General features: G+C 52.0%; 1 protein-coding gene across 1 annotated transcript; it reads right to left on the bottom strand.

The window, feature by feature from the left end:
- Positions 1-8: 8 nt before the first annotated feature.
- On the bottom strand, positions 9-20,257 carry SMG9 (SMG9 nonsense mediated mRNA decay factor). The gene is made up of 14 exons (XM_017648322.3): positions 20,065-20,257; positions 17,379-17,534; positions 15,100-15,174; positions 14,745-15,009; positions 14,542-14,639; positions 12,832-12,944; positions 9,514-9,625; positions 7,563-7,658; positions 7,052-7,137; positions 4,654-4,760; positions 4,068-4,175; positions 3,794-3,922; positions 3,390-3,534; positions 9-2,253 (listed from the first exon to the last, which is right to left on the bottom strand). Exons 2-14 carry the CDS (start codon positions 17,526-17,528, stop codon positions 2,175-2,177), a joined length of 1,563 nt encoding a protein of 520 aa, XP_017503811.1. The 5' UTR covers positions 17,529-17,534; positions 20,065-20,257; the 3' UTR covers positions 9-2,174.
- Positions 20,258-21,088: the final 831 nt, after the last annotated feature.

Genomic DNA, 21,088 nt, shown 5'->3' with positions numbered 1-21,088 from the left:
AGGCATCCTACAGTAGGGGAGAATATATTTGTAAATGACATATCCGACAAGGGGTTAACATTCAAAATATACAAAGAACTTACACACCTCAACACCCAAAAAGCAAATTACCTGATTAACAAATGGGCAGAGGATATGAAGAGACAGTTCTACAAAGAAACTCAGGTGGCCAACAGACACATGAAAAGATGATCCACATTGCTAATTATCAGGGAAATACAAATTAAAACAACAATGAGATATGACCTCACACCAGTAAGGATCACCAGCATGAAAAAGACTAAGAACAACAAATGCTGGCGAGGATGCGGAGAAAGGGGAACCCTCCTACACTGCTGGTGGGAATGTAAGCTAGTTCACCCATTGTGGAAAGCAATATGGAGGTTCCTCAAAAAATTAAAAATAGAAATACCATTTGATCCGGGACTCGCACTCCTTGGAATTTACCCAAAGAATACAATTTCTCAGATTCAAAAAGACATATGCACCCCTATGTTTATCGCAGCACTTTTACAATTGCCAAGATATGGAAGCAACCTAAGTGTCCATCAGTAGATGAATGGATAAAGAAGATGTGGTACATATACACAATGGAATATTATTCAGCCATAAGAAAAAAAATAAATCCTACCACTTACCACAACATGGATGGAGCTAGAGGGTATTATGCTTAGTGAAATAAGCCAGGCGAAGAAAGACAAGTGGTGCCGAATCATTTCCCTCATTTGTGGAGCATAACAATGAAGCAAAACTGAAGGAACAAAACAGCAGCAGACTCACAGACTCCAAGAAGGGACTAGATGTTACCAGAGGGGAGGGGTGGGGAGGGCGGGTGGGGAGGGAGGGAGAAGGGGACCGAGGGGTATTATGTTTAGTGCACATGGTGTGGGGATCATGGGGAGGACAGTGTAGCACAGAGAAGGCACACAGTGGATCTGTGGCATCTTGCTGCACTGATGGACAGTGACTGCACTGGGGAATGTGTGGGGACTTGATAATATGGGTAAATGTAGTAACCACATTGTTTTTTCATGTGAAACCTTCATAAGAGTAATTATCAATCATACCCTAATAAAAAATTAAAAAAAAAAAAGACTGAGGATTGTATGTGATTGAGATGAGGAACGGTGCTATATTGAACTGTATGGTGCAGCTTGACTATGAGCTCTGAATTTAAAGGTAGGCACCATTTTTAAGGAAGAGCAGGTGAGGTTTACAGGGGATGGAAGCCACATTTCACCGACAGCAGGCATAGTAAGGGTAAGGTATCAACACCTGAACAAGGTAGAACCTGTTACTACTAGCAGTACTATACGATTGTATTTAATGAGGCATATTCTATTTCCTAACCATGTATTGATACAGGCATTGAATCTAACTAGGCGTTTCAGCAAAGGCAGACGCTGTTGTCAGGTGAGAGCCGAGGACTCGAGAGCGGTCAGCACCTTTACTGCAGGTGGGCACTCTATTTTCTTGTCCCAGCACCCATGGAGAGGCTCGGTGTCTCCCCAGGAAACAGAACACCCCTTTCTAAGGTCTTCCTCTCAGCAGAGGCAGCTCTTCATCTGCCCCTGACAAGTCTGTGACCTACGGTGGATGTCCCCCCACAGTTCACTCAGGCTCCAAGGGGTGGCCACTGATAGGAGGGGGCTGCCCCCCAAGGGCTAAGCCCAAGTTTGCTCTGCTTCCCTGGGAGAGAATGGGGGGGAGGAGGGAGGCCGAGCACTGCTGGAACAGGCTTGCATGACTTTTTATTTGAACCACCAGATGTGCCCCAACAAAGAGCTCCCCAGACCCAGCCTCACAGTATGAAAGGGTTTGGGGTCAGGGAAGAGGGCCTGTTGCTCCTGTCCCTGCAGAGGGAGGTCAAGGTGGAGCCCGGGCTTCCTGGTGACCATTCAGACTTCTCCCACCACTCGTCCCTGTCGGGGACTGAGGATGGGTGGCCTTGTCCTGGGGCTGGGGGTGGGATCTCAATGTCACCCCCTCAACAATGCTTCAGTGAGGGTGGGGGACCCGGCCCAGGACACTTCATGTCTCTGGGCGAGAAAGTCACAGTTCCTGGCCCATCAGGCCTGCTGCCACCCTCCACCCCACTGTGGCGAGGACGTGCTCCCTCGCCATCCACTGGGGCCCCAAAGGGGGTTCTCTGCATGACACTCCTGCCCTCGGCCTCATGCCAGCAGGCGGCTGTACTCCGCCAGGGCAGAGGACTTTTTCACCCCGTCCCAGATCCGGGCAGCATAGTGGAACCTGTGAGAAGAAGCCAGCAGTCAGAGTTGCCTTGGCCACGACCCCTCTTAGCCTGGCACTGGCCCTGGCTGGGTGGGAAATCAGGCCTCATGTAGGGACCTGAGATGGGAGTTGCCTCGACTGGGTGACAGAGAAGATAACACTGCTGATGGAAGGTGGCCCTGATTTTGTACCTCACCTGGGGTCACAGAGGCTCAAGGTGCCTGGTCTGGACGGAGACTCCAAGACCCCATTCCACTTAGTGTTAGACTTTGTGGACAGGGTTCCGCCTCTACTCTCTCCAGTCTTGTGATGATCAGAAACGTCTAACAGCCGCATGACCCCCGCACCTCCACCAGGTGTCTCTCCCTCCACCAGGCCCTGGTTAAGATGGAGGAGGGGAGCAGGGCTCCGCCCCATCCCACCCTGCACTCACCAGGGTGGCTCCTGCTGCTGCTGGCACTCCCTAGCCCCTCGGCCAAGGACAGCTGCAGGTAGGCCCAGGGAGGCAAAGCTAGAGGCTACGCCCAGCCAAGCTATCTCCCTCCCAAACGTGTCTCTTGGAACTTTGGGTGAGGCGGTCCTGGCTCTGCGGCAGACCTCCTGTGGGCTCTGGACATAGGAAGTCATTCAAAGCCGGGGCTGCAAGGTGGTGCAGGGCTCTGGGAAGCAGGGTGGAGAAAGCCAGCTGGTGGAGGAGGCGGGAAGATGGAGGGGACAATGTGACTGGTACCCAGTGGGCGCTGCACAGTGCATGTCCTGTGCTTCCAGACGCTTTCCGGGGTCCTCTACAGGGAGGCTATGCTTTCTGCACTCAGGGCCTCAGGACTGGCCTCACTGGTCCTGCTCCACACAGTCAACCGTCAGCTAACCACAAGTGTGTGACCTCGCTATGTGACATTTCCTTTCTCTGAGCCTAAATCTCCCCACTAGTAAAATCAGTGACAAAACCTACACCCCACCGGCTAACCAGGAGGATTCAAAAGCACATGGATCGGCACGCTGCCTGGCACGGAAGAGGCACTCACAAGATGGCAGCAATCGGCAATGTCCCAGAAAGGGAACAGGATGTGTGGAGATCACTGGGAGCCTCCCTCTGTCTGCACCGGGGCGTGGCTTCTCCGCCGACCCCCTCTCCATCTGCCAAGAGCGCTTACCAGTTCTTCTCAGTGAGGATTGTGTGTGACAGCTGTGGCCGCGCCATGGACATCACTTGGCTCCGGAGCTTGCTCACCAAAGACTGGAAACTGGGGTGGCCCCGGTACCCAGGGAGTAGGGAAAAGAGTGGGCTGGAACTGGGTCCTGGAAGTTGAGGTGGGGAGGTTAAGGGAGATAGTCTGCCAAGAGAGGACCTTTCTCCCAGTCAACCAGTGTCCTGAGCCTCCAGGGCACCCAGAGGTCAGCCCTGGCCCAGCTCTGCCTGTATTTCCACAAGCTGGAAACATGCTCTTAAGGAAGGGTCCGAGCACCTTAGGGACAGACCAGAGTCTCTCCTCAGACCAGGGTGGGTCCGTCCCCTCCAGACCAAGGAAGGACCAGTCTCTCTGAGGAGGAACCATACCAGCTCTTGGTGGGTTTTCACTCTCTGCTTCACTGTCCATGAAGGGCACCAGGAACAAGTTCACCTCCGAGTCCAGGAAGTCAGGTGGGAGCCCAGGGAAGACATTGCACTGTAACATGGACAGAGTACCTGGGGGAGAGAACCTATCAGCTGGCAGGCCCCCTGCAGCAGGCAGCGGGGAGGGACATGCATGGTGGTCAAGATGGGGTCAGGAGACTCAACCGGGTTGTGGGACTGGATCAGGAGTAAGGAGGCCACTGGCGGGGATCCTCACCCTTGTAACGCAAGTGGGAGTGGGCCATCAGCTGGTCTATCATCAGGTGCATCTGCCTCAGCTTTCTAGGACAGAAGTCCTCCCGGCGAGCTTTGTTCTGCAGGAAGACTGAGGGTGGCAGGAGAGATGGGGCCCAGTGAGGCAGCTAGGGCTCCGCCGTGGGCTCCCCCTGCTCACACCGACGCTCTGCCCTCACCCCAGAGTTCAGAGCACTTGTAAATATTTACACAGCGTCAGGCCCTGCTGGAGAAAGCTGGGGACCCAGAGATGAGTCAGGTGGGGTTTCTGCCCTCAAGGAGCCCCCAGTCTGATGGAAAAGAGAGGAGGTCAGGAGTATGACAGAAGGGATTTGGGTGGGGGTCCTATCCCCAGGAGGCTGGCACTCTGACGAAGGAGCCAGACCGAGACTCAGGGGGGACGCCCTCGGCGGCCAGGTGGGAACCCTGGAGGAAGCAGCAGCTGATCCCTCTCGAGCCCCCTCCCCACTGCTCTCGGGAGTGTCTTCCTGGCTCTCCCCGTCCCCACAGTGCCCCTGGTTCTTGCCCCCCCACCCACAATCCCTCCCGGCCCCCAGAACGCCTCTTACCCAGGTGGGGGTAGTACTCGGTGCCCTCATCAGAGCCTGATGAGCTGCTGGACTCGTGGCTGGGGGACGGGGTGGAGGGCTTTACCATCTCGGCCGTCTGGAGGAACCTTGGGGTTTGGGGTGGGAGGTCGGTGCGCTGGCACTCGTGCCCCACATCCCACAGCCTGGGGAAGGGGGCTCCCTCTGTGGAGACACACTTAGAAACATGCAATCACATATTTCCCACACAATTTTAGGGAATTCAGAGACAACCTTCTCAGACACCAATCCATGGTCCTGTGTCAATGCATGCATTTTTTAATGAGTTTACGCTATTAAAAAAACTAAAATTTTTTATAGCAATTTTAAGTTCACAGCAAAACTGAGTGGAAAGTACAGGGATTTCCCATAGACCCTCTGCCCCCATCAAAGCCTCCCTTACTACCACCATTCCAGGGAACCCACACCGACACATCGGTGCCGCAGAAGCCTGTGGCTTACGACACAGCACCCGCACTATTACACACGCTGTGAGTTTCGGCAACAGTGATGTGTACCTGCCGCACATCTGTGCGGTCTGTCTGCCGTACGGCAAGTACTTCCACTGCCCTGCGCATCGCATGCATCCATTGCTCCCTCCCCACAGCTCCTGGTAACCGCTGATCTTTTTGTATGTCTCCGTGGCTTTGCCTTGTCCAGAATGTCCTACAGTCGGGCTCCTACAGAGGGCAGCCTTGTCAGACGGGCTGCTTTCAGTGATCCACATTCAAGGTTCCTCGCTGTCTTTTCACGGCTTGTTGTCTCATTTCTTTTTAACCCCGAATAAGCCTCCCTTGCCTGAAAGCAGAGGTTTATGCACCCATTCCTCTACTGAGGGGCATCTTCGCTGCTTCCTAGTTGGGCGATTAGGAAGAAAGCTGCCGTAACATCTGTATGCAGGTTTTTGTGTGGGCCTAATTTTCGGTTTTTGCTATTTTAAAGTAATTTTTCCAAATACATACAAGTAAATAAACCTATTATCTGATCAGGGATAGTGGGACCTAATAAAATCTATAGACATTCTCCTCGTACAGACATGCATACAAATATCTGCCCACAAAGGATTCACCTGCTCTGGGGTCCCCCTGTAGATTCTGGCTTAAAAACAAGGCCCTGCCACACACCTGATCAGAATGTAAACACCAAAGGGTAGTGAGTTTTATCTGTTTTGATAAACAGATCCTGATAAATAGATTTTGATAAACCTGGATCCCCAGTGCCCAGGACAATGAATGGCATCTGTAAATGTTCAATGTATTTGCCATGTGAATGAATTCCAAGGACAGTGGTGGTGGGAGGGGGCACTTCAGAAGGCAGAGTTTCACTTACATATGGTCACAGAGGCCAGCTCCCCCAGCAAGTCGTTTTTTATTGTTGGCCACACCCACAGCTCTCCCCTATCCCAGAGTTACTAATACAAACATTAAGCTCCAATTTATTAATTGCTTAGTATGTACCAGATACTATGCTGCATGCTACATATTCTTCAACTCACATAATCTGTATAAAACAGCTTGCCTATGAAGAATTATGGAAAAAGAAGCCACTTGCCTAAAAAGAACTGGGATTTAAATCCAGGGCTGCCTGGCTTTAGGGACATCTGCTTCCTTCAGCTCTGCTCTGTCCCCCCCCGTGAGCTCCTGTTCCTTCCTTCCCGTCTGGGCCCTGTGCCCAAGGTGGCTGGCCCCCCCACAGCACCCTCTCTCTCTCTGGGCCTGAGGCCAAGAGGAAACCTTGTGGCCATAGGTTCTGAGCCAGTCCTGTCTGGGGGCATTTCTGGAACCTCCAGCTGTTTCAGGCAGGACTCCATCCCTTTTCCTGGCTGCCAGGGCCCCAACAGAATGGTAAACATGCCTGGGGGAGAGGGACAAGACTCTAAGGACCAGACAGGCCCACTCCTTACTGTGCTATTCAGAGGATTTGCATTACCTACTTGTGCCAAGCACTGAGTGAGGCACATGGCACTCTGGCCTCCTGGGGTTTACATTCCAGCGGGGCAGACAGACCACAGAGACCTACAATACCCTGCCAGTTAGCGGTCAGGCCTGAGGCCGGCCTGAGGGACACAGAGAAGGGGTCGGAGATCTGCGGGAAGAGGGCTTCCCCCTGAGGAATGAGGGGCGCAGAGGTCCTGCACTGCCTGGGGTACAGCCAGGAGGCCAAGAGGGCTCCAGCGGAGGGAGAGGCCAGCGAGGTGACGGGCACCATTACCTTGTAAGGCCTTGTTGGCCACGTGGGAAGGCCTGCATACTTCATTCTGAGTGACATGTGAAGTCAGTGGAGGGCTGGGTGTGCACATACATTGGAGAGACCTGGGAAAGAGGCTCAGCCTCTGGGCCCTGGTCTCTTGCCTGGCTCCCCCTACGTGCCAGCTACTCACCTGTACAGACTGAGGTCCGTGAACCAGTCCTGGACGACAATCACCACGTGGCACACCGTGAAGAGGAAGGCAGCAATCTGGAGTGACTGAGGGTGGGCAGGAAAGGACACAGAGTTGAAGGTCCCCTCTGACCAGACTGGGGTCACTGATCCCAGGACTCTCAGGACTTACCTGAGGGGGAAGCAACCTAAGAGCCTCAGAGCCTTGAAGCGCTATGTGCCCAGACTGTGCTGGCCCTGCCCTTATAGGCCATCCCTCCATCAGGCAAGGTAGGCATGATTACCCACATCTTACACAGGCAGATAGTGAGGCTGGGAGGAGGAGGGGGCGGGAAAGAACTTTTCTGAGGGGCAGAGCAAGATCTCCCAAAGCTGTCATCTTTCTACAGCTCTTGGAGCACCCAGGGCCCTTAAGAAGCAGAAACAAGGTCAACACATATCCAGCTCTGTCAGAGACCCTGAAGGGGAGGGTAAGCCCTCACCCCGAGGCCTGGCTCGGCCGGCCCCCTCACCTGCATCTCAACGTAGGTGTGGGGCAGGTTGTACTCTGGAGGCAGCTTGCGGTCATTGTTGATGAGGTGGTCCAGGATGGAGGGGCTCAGGATGGGCTGAGGCAAAGAGGAGAAAATGTCAGGGAAGAGGCTGGGGTCAGGATCCTCGGGGTCACGGCTACCCAAGTTCCACACACAGAAAGAAATATATCACCGATCTCAGGGCAAAACAAGTCAGAAACCCAAGCAGTTTCTACGAGTACAGTGCTAGTCAGGAGAAGAGGTGAAGGATAAGTTTCGAAGCAGACACACCCCCCCAGCTCTTCCTCACACTGTACTGCTCGAATGCCTCACGCCCGAAGAGAGGAACATTGCCAGTGTGGCGAATTCAACATTCACTGGAATAGTCATGTCCCTTCAAGACCCCCTTCTTTTGCTAGTTGTTTCAAATGCTTTCAAAACTTGGCTAAGATAATTACTTAGGTCGAAAAATAATGATTGGTGTGAAGTTGGTAAGGCTTTAAAAACTGCATCAGTGGGTGTGCAAGAATCCCTGGTGAGCTCAGCACCTTTTCTATTCCATTGAAAATCTAAAGGACCTAAATTAGCTTGATAGTCTATCTTACTGCAGTGCGTGGTATTCTTTAGGGAAGAGGTTCTCCCAACTCTTGCTTTCTAAAGCCCCAGCACTGCACTGTTCTCTTCTGTCTTGTTTTAACTTCTGCTCTGCCCTACCCCAGCTCACGGCTGGTTCAGTTCATCTCTAGGTCCCAGGAGTCCTTGCACAGGGCCTGGCACACAGGTTTCACACCATGTTTGTAGAAAGTTTAGAAACCCATACACGCTCCGTGTCATCAATGCCCAAGGTGGCCAGATCTTTGTTCCACCAACAGTCAGCAAGCACCAGCTATGAGCCAGTCTCTGACCAGGACAGCCAGGACACCTCCATGAAGAGCTCCGGGCAGAAAGGGCATGGGAGCCGGACACAAGAGCCAGACTCGTGATGGGAGGTGCAAAGGCACTAGTGTGTGCTCAGAGGAGGGGAAGGCTTCCAGGAGGCAGCCGCACCCAGCAGTCTTCAGGGAGGCGAAGGTGTCAGGGGGCAATAAGGCAAGGGGAGCGTGTTCTAATGATAACGATGGAACTAAGAGTGCTCAGTACCTACTTCATGTCAGGTGCTGTCTTTAGGATTAGACTTGAATGAACTCACTGAAGCCTCACAAAAACCTTATGAGGTAGGCAGTATTATTTTTCCTACTTAAGAAAATGTTTAAAATCTTAGCAGCCAAGGTTGCACCCAGCTTATAGGTAGGCCAGAGGGTCTGAGAGGCCAAGGTGAGGCCAGGTGGTGTGCATGGAGGGGCTGGTGACTACACACCAGAGGGGAGGCTGGAATCTGAAGGAGGTGAGCCACTTAAGCCCTGAAGGCCAGGCCAAGGGAGAGGGACTTTGCCTGAGGGCCAGGGCGAAGCCTAGGAAAGCTGCCAGTCAAACACCTGACAGGTCACTTATAACAAAGCACCAAGCCTGAATGCTACCCACGTGCTGGGTCCTGTGCCAGCACTCTGTTGGGCTGCTCCACGGAGTCACTGCAACAATCCCATGGAGCTGAGGACAATTTTCAGCCCCATTTATAGACGGAGAAACCAAGTGTGGGAGATTGAAATGCACTTAGTCACTCCGCAGGGAAAAATGAAAGGCAGGACCTGGACACTGCAGAACTCAACACTTTTAACCTCTATGCTAGACGATTCTTTAGGCCACTGTGTACACAATGGGTGGAAGGGGAGGCGGCACCATTTGGCAAGAAGAGACTGAGGGCCAAGAGAAGACGTAACTCGCCCAAGGGCACCCAGCACATCCCCTGCTTGGCAGGAACCACATGGAATCCAAGCAGGGCTGTGGCTTAAAAACACTCAGGGATGGAGCTGCACGTGGCATGCAGCAGGGCAGGGCGGGCAGAGGTTGGCACCTGTGTGTCCAGGAAAACAATCCGCTCTTGGGTAATAAAGAAGTCAATGCCACTAGTCTGGTTGCCCCCTCGTTCCTTCATTTCGGCGCTCTGGGCCCGGAAAACGTATGCCCTGTGGAGAGGAGCGGGAGGTGCGTTAGAGGTCCGTCCTGCAGCCTTTGATGGCTCCAGAGTGTGACCCTGTGAAATGAGCACTGAGACGCTGCCCACAAAGCCATCTGTGCGTGGCCCCTGCTGTCTCAGGGGTTATGGTTTAAGCCACGTGACGTCACCTCTATGTGGAAGTAGATCTGTTAACTCATTTAACGAAGTCAGTAGACTGAGGTGTTTTAAGAGTAGAGACTTGGCCGTATCATTTTAAAGTGTTCCTTAGTGTCTGCCATTAGCAAACTGAAATACAAACACTTTCTGTATATTGACCTTAAGTCATGCAATTTTTCTGAAATCAATTACTGTTTCTGTACTGTACGAGTCTGCCAAGGCTGCCATAATAAATACCATGGACTGGTTAGCTTAAAAAAAAAAAAAAAAAAGAGCAGAGACTTGGCCAGACCGCCAGAATTCAAATCCCAACTCTGCATCTTCCCAGCTGTATGGCTTTGGACAAGTTCCTTAGTCTCCTTCTCATCTGTAAAATGGGGTAACAGAAGTCTTAAACCTTTTAGGTCACTGCGAAGTTAATATGGTAAAGCCCTTAGAAGATGTAAAATTGTCAGCTATTAATTGTCAAGTGTATGGGCTCTATGCCAGGCACTGGAGCAACACTGCATACTGTCTACCCCCCCGTGAGAGATGCCTGGTGTCTTGGTTCCCGGTGCCTGCCGTCAGGTTAGTGTCCCTCACGTCTACTTCCTGGATGATGGGGCTATGAGAGCAAAACAGGCAGAGCTGGGCCTTGCCCTAAACCACTGAGCTCAGCCTGGTCCCTCTGTGACTTAAGACAAAGAGATTTTATATCTTCCCATCTATAAAGTCAGGATAATAGTACCTACCTGTCAAAGGGTTAACTCCCACCTCCCTGAGATGCTTAGAATGCCCTCTGACACAGAGCAGGGATCCTGAGCACTGTACTGAAGACGGCCTACGTGCCAGGCACCAGGATGTAGCAGCGAACAAGACAAAAAGTCTGCTTATGAATCAAGGGAAATCCATAACTGTGGGCATGGGGAGGAGGTGTGTACTGCTCTAGGTGGGGAGTGCAGTCAGGGGAGCTGAGGGGGGACGGAGGATGGAAGCAAAGACTATCCCAGGGAGAAGGCAGGTGGCGTGTATGAGGAACTGAAGACCAATGTGGTAAGAGAAGAGAGAATTAGGGGAGCTGAGAGTAAGGGGAGGCTACACAGGCCTTTGTGGGGCATGGTAAGGAGCTGGGGCTTGGGCCCATGGGACTGGAGAAGCCCCTGAAGAGATTTAAGGAGAGGGGTGATAGGAGCGGATTTTTTGGGGGGACAGGTCCCCCTTGCTGCTGGTGGCAAGAGCGATGATGACTTGCCGGCCAGTACTCCCGGCCTCCGTTTGCCTCCTTGACCGGACTCCTGACTCCCCTTCTTGCTTACTCTGCTCCAGCTCCACGGCCTCCACCCCATTCTAGACACATGCCAGGCGAGCTCCCCCTTCTGAGGTTTGAATTTGCCATTCCCTCTGATGGGCATGATCTCCCTCCTCTGAGTGCGTTTTTCCCTCGAATATCCCCCCTTGGTGAGGCCTCCCCTGATCCCTGATTTAAAACTGTAACCTAGTCCCAACACTGCCTCTCTATAACTCCTTCCTGTTAGGTTATCATCTCCTAACATGCCAAACAATGTATTTATTTACTTTGTTTACTATCTCCCCCATAAAAAAGTAAGCCCCACAAGGACAAAGATTCTTGCTAGTTCTGTTAACCGTCGTACCCCCCAGCACCCAGAACAGAGCCTGGCACACAGTAAACACTCAATCCGTGCTTGTTGACTCGAACAGGGAGACCAGCCAGGAGGCTCTTAGAATCCTCCAGGGGAGACATGAATGACCTGGACCACGAGGTGGGAGGAAGGAGGGGAGACGCAGATGAATTCTAAAGACAATTAGGAAGTAAAAGTTGCGAGACCTGATAAAAGAGTTGGCACTAAAGTTCACCACACCATGGCTCAAAAACATAAGCGAGCAAATAGGATTCTCTCGAGCTTAGGTATCTGAACAGAGAGCTATGCAGAAATGTGGCTAGTTGGAGGCGGAAGCAGAGCTGTAAAGAAGGTTATTGGGAAGAGCTGAAGCTACTCCAGAGCGGAGCCAAGATGAGCTGAGGTCACGTGTGAGGCGAGAAGGACAGAGTTGAACCAGGAGGCAAAGCGACCTCACGGCTCCAGTTCTAGCTCGTGCACACTCTCAGGTTCTTAACCCATTTCTGGGTCTCCAGTAGGCTCCTCTGAGATCTGATGGAAACTATGGCCCATTGCCTAGAAGGAAACTCCAGATGTGCATACAGGTCTGCATGTACTGTTTGAAGGTTCATGAACCCTTAATGCCCATTCATGGAGTCCAGGGTAGTATCACTTGCTTTATAAAAAGCAAAACAGAAAAATACAATGTTTCTTAGATGACCCCAAGTAGCTACTACCTTCTCATGCCCCGTTTTGAGCCTTCCTTAATTAAACTGTATGTGTCCCTATAATATCCCTGCCTATCTCCCTTTCCTTTTGTGCCTTCAGTTTTAGTCCCTAGTTCTTGAGCAACCTCCTCTCCCAAATCCTCTCCTGTACCTCATCCTGTTATCTTCACAATCTTACCCTGTCCTTACTCAAGAATTCAGGGCTGAACTGGTCTAGGGCCCAAGCCCTACATCCAGCACTCTTTCCCCTTGCTATTTCCCAGGGTGTATCAGCCAGCACCCTCTGGCAATTTGTTCTGTGACACGTTCTTAACTTTTGCTTTATCTTAGTAAATCCTCCAAAACTCCACTTTACAGATGAGGAAGCGAGAGACTGGGAAGTGAAGTGACCTGCCCAAGGTCAAATAGCTGGTGAGTAGCGGGTCTGAGCCCCTGGTGGGCCTGAATCCAAAGCTTGAATGAACACATCATCCCAGTTCCTGGCTGGGCTCTGTACCACCTCCTGGGGCAAGGCGGAAAGGGAGAGATTACCCGGCTCCCTTGGAGCTACACAAAGGTTTAGTCTGGCCCCCAGTCATCCTCATCTGACAGCACACTGAGATGAAGCGAGAGAAGGCAACTTCCCAAAGCCCTTTGGAAACGCCACCTCCACCACTGGACCCGCCCTGCCCTGTCCCAGGGAGTGCCCACCTCCCCCATGGCTTCACACCACTACCTAAGGAGCCCCTCACCTCTGGTCCTCCTCAGGAGTGTTGGCTGACAACAGTGACATGACCACAGACTTGCCTGTCCCCTGGAGGCCCAGGACACCAACCACCAACACGTCGGTCTGGTCCAGTAGGTACTACGGGGAAGCAGCAGGAATGTGACCCTCATGACTCCTGTCAATTGCTGGATGGGAGTGGGAGTGAGATCAGGGCTGGGGTGGACTTTCTCGGCTCACCCACCTACCTTTTCAGATCTGAAGAAAAACTTCTATGGCCCCAATCCCCTCAACTGGGCAGAGGGCCTCTGTGTGTGTGTATCTATGTGGAATGTTCTGGGCACAAAAAACAGCTTTTGTGAGGGTGCCAAAGTGGAAAGAGCCTGGCATGGTGAGGAAGCTGACAGGAAGCCAGTGTGGCTGGAACAGCGGGAAGAAAGCCGGCCTTTGGGGAAGAGAGCAGGAGAAGCACAGAACAGGACAGCTAGGAGACAGGACTTGGCAACCGAGGGCTAGTGGGGCAGGTTCCTGGGAGGCTTCCTGCTTCAGGCAGGCTTGGAAAACATGGGGAAGCACGAGAAAGGGGGTGTAGTGTGCAGGAAGGGGAGGTCAGTCCACTGTGGCGCTTGTCTGTGGGATTCAAGAGTCCTGGAAAATCCTAAGACCTCCACTCTGGGCCACCAGCTCTGCTGACTTTCGCCACCAGGGGGCGTAAGAGACACTCCTCAAAGAGAACATTTGCCCTCAACCGGCTGCTGCTCCTTAGAATCACCTGGAGACCTTTACAAAATAAAAAGAAACTAATCCTGGGCCTAACCCGGGACACATTAAAGCAGAATATCCAGCGCTGGCCCTGTTCAGTCTGCTGACTGATGGAACATATGACTATTTAGGTTTAAATTAATGAAAATTGAAATTAAAAATCCAGTTCTTCAGTAGTAGTAGTCCCATATGGGGATAAGGGGGTAACTGCTCAATAGCCACATTCAGGGAGAATAGCTACTGTACTAGATGGTGCAAAGTCAGAACGTTTTCATCACTGCAGAGTTCTACTTGACAGGGTAGAGCCTAGACACTGGCAGTTGTTTTTTTTTTTTTTTAAGGCTCCCCAGTTGATGACAGCAGAGGCCAGGAAATAGATGGGTCTGGCATGTTGTCCTAGTAAGTCCAAGCTGTTGGAGGAGAGGGGACACACCTGGGAGAATCTGAGCAGGGGCAGGATGTGACAGGTTTGGGAGGAAAAAGCAGCAGCACGGGGGAAATGAAGACTGAGAGACTGGAGGGAGGAATGACAGTCGGTCTTAACTGGAGCAGGGGCTGCTGGAAGAAAGGGGGAGCCTCCAGGGAGCGACACTGAAACCAGTTAACGTGGGCATAGCCGGTTTCCACCACAGTTTAGAAGGGGAAAGGAACAGGGTCCAGGAGGCCACCCTGCTGTGGGAGGGGACAAGAGATCCCAGGGCATCTGGAGTGGTAGTGGGAGTACCTCTTTACCAACCAGTACCAAAGTATTTCAGTATCCTAAAAACCAGAATAGCTGAGCTGATGCAAGCCACTGAAATTCTGCCCTGGCTGGTGAGACCTTTCTGACCCATTCGCTCTCATGCTACAACTGCCTGAAAGCAGCAGCATCCGGTGTTGCCTTGCAAGAGGTTACAGGTAGGGGGTGAGGAGGTGAGGGTGTGGGACCTCAGGAGGCTCCCGCAGGGACAGGGGATCCCACCGGCACCCCCAGTACCTCAATGGCACTATCACACCAATTCATCTGGTCATCTACCAGTTTGATGCTGTGCTTCATGCGCTCTGGGGGCAGCAGCTTGGCCTGGCCCACGACAGCTGGAGACAGGAGAAAGCAGGAGACACAGGATGTGGTGGGGCTCTGTGAACGTATTCCCACGTTCTGGTGCGGGTCCCACCAGATCCCGCCTGGCCCCGACTTACGGTCCATGGCTGCTGGTGCGGCAGTGCCCATGCCCCGGTTCTGGATCTGGTACACAGGCTGCGTGGGTCTCTGCCCCTCCTTCTCCCCCTTGGGTGGTGCAGGGGCTGCAGGGGGTGGCGGGGCAGTGCCCTCGGGGGTTGAGGCATTTGCTGCAGCCACAGGCCCTTTCCCCTCCTCCCGAGGTTTCATGAGGACGATGGGCTTCTCAAGCGGGGCTGGGGCAGCAGGGGCAGCAGGGGCAGCGGGAGGTGGTGGCTGCTTTGACTGTGGGAGTGAGAAGGTTCCAGTCACTGGGAGAGATCCTCGCCCTAACTGCTCCCACCCTCCCCTTCTGAAAAATGCTTCCCTGCTCACCCGCTCCGCTGGAGGTTTTGAGAGGATGATGGGGGTTTTCTGCATGACCGAGGTGCTTGTCTCTTCGCTGCCATCCTGTGGTGAGAGAGGGCAGTCACTCAGGAAGGGCCCGTTGGCTTCCCGGGACCCTCCTGAAGGGTCTTTTGTACCAGCTACTGTTCTAAATGCCTTCAGTCCTACTTGCAAACCTGTGATACTGTTAACCCCCTTTTACAAATGAAGAAATTGAGGTCCAGAGAGGTTAACTGGCTTGCCTTTGCTCACACAACCAATAAGCAGTGGAGCCAGAATTTGAACCTAGGTGTTAACCACTCCGTTCAGCCACCTCTGCTGGACAACAAGCCCACGTATAAGGAGCTAGAGCTCTAAAGCTAGAACGACCTGGGTTCACACTTGGCCCTGACTTCTGTTGGCCGTGTGAGCTTGGATAAAGAACCACCCTCACTTAGGCCTGTTTCCTCATCTGCTAAATGGAGTAGGAATCCCTTCTTCACAGGACTGTGAAGCTGAAAGACACGTGGCACTTGACACGCAAAGGTGCTCACTATGTGGGAGCTGCTCTCCTGACAGCCCTGCCACCTGGATCCTCTCAGCTCCACTCTTGTGCCAGCCAAGCCAGTGGACTGATTCCATATCCTGCCCTCTTCATGCCTCTTTCAATTCACACCCAGTCTGCTTAAGAAAGGGAAGAGACCTGAGCTCGGGTCCTATTTCTTCTCGGGTTCCCTGATTAACCTCAGGAGAGTCTTGACCCTTCACTTCACCCATATATTGAGGATACTTATCTAACTCCTGCCACTTCACTGGCCACGGTAGACAAAACAAATGGATATGAAAGAGCTTTGGAAAGAAGAGGTGCAAGAGAGCTACAGGAGGAGAGGCTGTGGACTTCCAGGAGGCCAGGGAGGGAGACAGGTGAGAAGTCCAGGGAGGAGTGGATGATGTCTGGACGGAGTTTATGAGGGTGGAGAGAAGATGGACAGATTCCTTCAGGAGGCGCAATGCACAGCACTGGTGCCTGACTGGCGTGGGGCTGGGAGCAGGGAGGTGTTCAGTAAAGGGCTAATGGGCTGTCATTGACACTAGCAGGAAGATGCTGAGGTCAGCAGGGGACATGGAGGGTTGGAAGGTGTTACGGGGCTGTAGCAAAGTCAGAGACAGAGACAAGAGTTTTGGGGGCTGCTTGTTCAGGGACTGAAACTAAAGGTGTAGGAAGATGGTAATATTCCCCAGAAGGACGTGGACGTGTGTGGAAGGAAGAGAGGCTGTGTGCACTCACTTGAGCTGTGACCTAGGGAAGGAACAGGCAAGAGCTGAGCTCACAGTGAATAAATTACTCCTCGTGTTTGCAGTTTTATGGCTCAGAAACTGGTCCCAACGGTTTCCTTTTCCCACCCCACCTGTCAGACGTGGGCAGGCCCTGAGAATGACCTCTGGGGGCAGGTTCTGGCAGTGGGTCACCGAATCACAGAACAGCAATGTAGGACCACACTGAGGTTCCCGATTCCCAGTCCAAGACTCTATATAGCAGACAGAATGGTGCTGCATTAGGCTCAGCTGGACTTGGGTTCAAGTCCTGACCCCAAAGCTTACTGACTCTGTGCTTTTGGGAAGTCCTTTCTCCTCTGAGACACATTTTCCTCATTAGTAAAAATCGCATCTATCATGGGTTCTATTTCATGGGGTTGTTGCAAGGCTTCAAGATCCCAAAGGATGTAAAGCACTTTGCACAGTGCTAGCACAGTGCACAGAAACAGGTATTGTTATCACTACACAACTCTTTAAAACAAGAGCTTATGGCAGCTCTCAGCTCAAACTTTCCAATGCCAATTTCAGTCAGTGGAATCTGAGGTGCTTTCCAAGGTCCACCAGGTCCTCCATGATCTGGCCCCAGTTACCTCTCTGACCTCACCTTCTATCACTTTCCCCTTCTCTTCATCCACTGCAGCTACACAGGTCTCTTGGCTACTTCTGCACCACACCAGATATAGGCCTCAGCCCTCTGCATTTGCTGTTCTGTCTAGAACATTCTTCAGATTTTGTCCCCTCACTTCCTTCAGGTCTCTGCTCAAGTCTCCTCTTCCCAGGGGCCTTCTCTGACCACTTCATCTCAAACCAACCCCTTTATCACTCTTCACTCTCTTACTCTATGAGGGTAGTTGATTTTGTTCAGATAGGTCCCCAGCATCTACATTAGTACCTGGCATGTGGTAGGTGCTCAATAAACGCTTGTGGACCAAGTAGCTACATGAATGCTGCCCGTAGGCCCAAACACTCACCCGTCTTTCTCTTTCCCATGGTGCAATGTAGTCCCTCTCCCGACCACCAGGCCCAGAGAGATTCTGGGGGCCGCCAGGGCCAGGCTCCTTCCACCGTCGCCGCCTCTCTATCCCGTAGAGCCCAGGCTGACTATGCCCAGACTCAGACATGGTTGCCTACAGAGAGACAGAGATTGATTCTAGGGTGAAGAGGGTCTCTCCTACCACAATGGCTCATCCAGAGCCAAATAAGAAGGCACTTCAAGAGAGTCCTGTGGCTGTGGCAGTGACTGCCAGCTGGTTCACAATAGCCATTCTTTACTTCTTCCAAAAAAACAAAACCCTCAGTTCTGACTGGGGACATGGCTGTCCAGATTATACTTCTCAGTTTGGTATGGCCACGTGACTAAGTTTTCTGGTGAGTGGTATGACACCAGAGATGTGTTTTAGAAGACTCAGAAACTTTCCTTCACAGATGCTGGTACATGCCTTTTGCCCTTCCTCCTCCTGGCTGGAAGGAATGTGGATGGGGAGGTTGGATCTCAAGCAGCCATCTTGGACTATGAGGCATCTTAATGGAATTAAGTCATGGTAGACCAAGATACAAGGTTTGGGGGGTCCCCTATTAACCTTGAACTGCCTACCTCTGGATGCAGTTGAGGAACAAATACATTTCAGTCTCTTACTTGCAGCCAAATCTATTCCCAACTATTAATCACTCTGCCCCAGCATAAATAAAATTCATGGGCAGAGTCACATAAAAATGGGACATACTCTTTCCCAAAACGCAGCAAGGCAAATCAGGAGCATGATCCTCGGTCGACAACTGCTTTGATCACCCGATACGGGCATACGTGGGGGTGGGTCTCCGGCATCTCACGGCCTGTGTTCACCTGGTGTTCCTTTACATTTAGGTGTCTGCGCACCTTCCATCCCTGATGATCTGCATTCCCTCATAGTTTAAGCGCTCAAATTAATTTGACCTTATATGACCCACTCCCTACCATTTAAGTAGCTGTTTACACTTCATTCTAGGCAAGCGTCAGTACTTAACAGTCTGTTTGGAAGCCCGTGAGGCCCTCTGCCATAGTTCATGGATCAAGCTGGCAAGCTGGCCTATGGACCGAATCTGGTCTGCTTTCTGTTTTTAATTGAAACCCAGTCACACCCATCAATTTATAGATTGTCTATGGCTGCCTTCCTGATTGTCTAAGTTCTGCCTTCCCAGAACTTCAGTTTCTCTTTACTACTTTAATCTGTCTATGGCAGAACTGATTAGTTGAGACAGAGGCCTGCTATAATAATTACTCTCAGAAAAAGTTTGCTGACCCTTGCTTAGCTCTTAAGTGCCTGTTAATACATCACTCTAAGCCCCCCTGCCTCCTCCCACCCCAGTACATAGTGACATTAACAGGTCCCTGTGAGAGACTCTCCAGAACTGAAGTGCAGGTTTACAGGGTGCGGAAGTTAATCTGTGCCAGCCATGCAGGTACTTGTCTAGCTCCTCTCTCTCACTGCTCTACTAGACCTCTTCCCGCCAGCCACAAATTGGGTTGAAGACTGCCCTCTGAGAGAGAAGACAGGCTTGTTTATAGATGTTTATGGCAAATTATTCATTCAGCACTTCAGTGATGGTTTAGTCTCTGACAGAAATTCTCAGAAATGGAGACTCCTCCCTCCCTTGCAACTGTGTTTACACATTCTGGAGACCCCCTCTGTGCTTAACTGTCTGTTTTCATGCTTCAATGGGGGATTCTGCCCCAGCACTAAAATCAGTTTATACACTTATGAGGACCCCCTTCCCATGCAAGTAAGTGTCCTTTGCACATTACTCTGGGAACTTCACAGTATCTCAATGTATTTTTCAATAGCCCACGTGGGGAGCTCCACAGAACTTAAGAATTCACCTACATGCAACTTGGGGACCCCCAGTGTTGTTTCTAGGATCCTTTTGGAATTCCCCCAATAAAGCCAGCCTATTTGTGTTTATTTAGGACACTTACGGTGACCTCCCAGAAATTAAGTCTAATTACGCATTCTTTGGGGTGCTTAAGCATCTCTTCACATTCCTTTTTTGGGATCTCCCAGAACCTATTTCCAAATTATTTGGGGAGACTCCCAATTCCTAACTAACTCCGTATTTATGCCCACCCTAGTAAAACACCCTCCCACTCCAGAACTTAGGTCTCTACACTGTTTTTCTAAATAATCTGTAGCACTTAAAATAGACTTCCATATGGCGCCTTTCCTAGAACTTGCCTGGGTTCACTCAGCGGACGTGCCCCATAAGTAGCCATCTGTTTGCAGACCTCCTACGAGAAACCCCGCAACTTAAGGTTACGTTTGCACAGTAGTACTTGGACCTATTTGCAGTATCTCCCCAGTATTTTAAGGGCCCTCTGAGACACGTCATGCGAGGAAATCTTCGCAGTACCTTACGGCCAGTTCACAGGCTCGCTCTAATAAGATCTCCCAGAACTGAAATCCCTACTTACACATTACCTGTCCCCAGCTCGCCCCTCCCTTCCTCCCTCCCTCAACCCGGTATTTAACGAGAACCTCACGGCTCCCCTCTCAGTTACACACACCCGCCGAGCAACCCAGCAACCACTTAAGGGTCGAGGAAGGGGCGGGGCTTCGAAACGCGCCGGGGCTCCGCCTCCAACGGTGCGCGAGCCCAGCGCGGGCTTGGGGGAGGGGCCCTTACCTAAGGCAGCTGCTGATTGGCTCTTGGGGCGCAGCGCGACGCGTGCTTTCCGTGACGCAGATGGGGTGGCGGTGCGGTGGGGGCGGGGAAGTTCCGCAACAAGCTATCGGCCTGTATATGGCGTCGGGGGAGGCCAGGACGTAAGGGAAGAGGGAAAAAGCGGGCAGCGGTCACTCAGGAACCGGTCTGAGCACCCCAGAAGCGGCACCCAAGAAAGGCCGGGCCGCAGGAGGAAGAGTAGTAGGAGGTACGACGGGACCTAGGTGAGACCAGGTCCCGCGCCTGTTCCTACACCCGCGCATGCGCCCCGAGCTGAGCACGCAAGAACGGAGCGTGAGCGCTGAGCTGAGCATGCGTTGGAGGTGGTTGGCCTCAGCACGCATGCGGATTACGAAGGGGAGATGTTCAGGGTTCTGCAGCTCCGCCTCAGTGCGCGTGCGCTTCGTAAGGGCTTGCGTGGACCTGCTCAGGGAAAGAGGGTGTCTCGGGAGGTTTCAGGTTCGAGTTCTGCTTTGCCTGGGTGTTGGCGGGATGTGGTCGGGTGGGGCTGACCCGGTCCAAGTTGTCTAAACCTTCACTGCCTCCATTTCAAAAAATGGAGATGATGGCGCCTTATGATGTTACTAGCAGAGTTTAATGGATAAAAGTGCCTAGAACAGTGCCTGGTGCCTAGTAGTGAGACAGGGACCATAGATACAGTCAGAGTAGAGTGAAGGCCTCCGGAGGGGGCAAGATATTTGCAGTCAGAGCAATGTAACTACATGCAAGGAAACCCCCCTACTAAAGGTCTATGTTAAACATTGAGCTCTAGAGTCATTCTTCAGTGAAATCAGTTAATGTTCCCCAGATAAAGAAGAGTAGCACATTTTTTATTATGCTAATAATTTGTAACCATGTGTAAGATTCCCTTTAGCATACTAAAAGGCCCAGGCCTATGTGCTGTCTTTCCTCCTTCAGATCTGACGAGGTGATTCTGCAAACTGAGCAACTAACTTAGCTGCAGGCCCAGCTGTAAACGGCATAG

Source organism: Manis javanica, chromosome 17, assembly GCF_040802235.1.
Source record: "Manis javanica isolate MJ-LG chromosome 17, MJ_LKY, whole genome shotgun sequence".
NCBI lineage: Eukaryota > Metazoa > Chordata > Mammalia > Pholidota > Manidae > Manis > Manis javanica.
The sequence above is the reverse complement of the archived record's forward strand: the minus strand, read 5'-3'. Positions and strand labels throughout refer to the sequence as shown.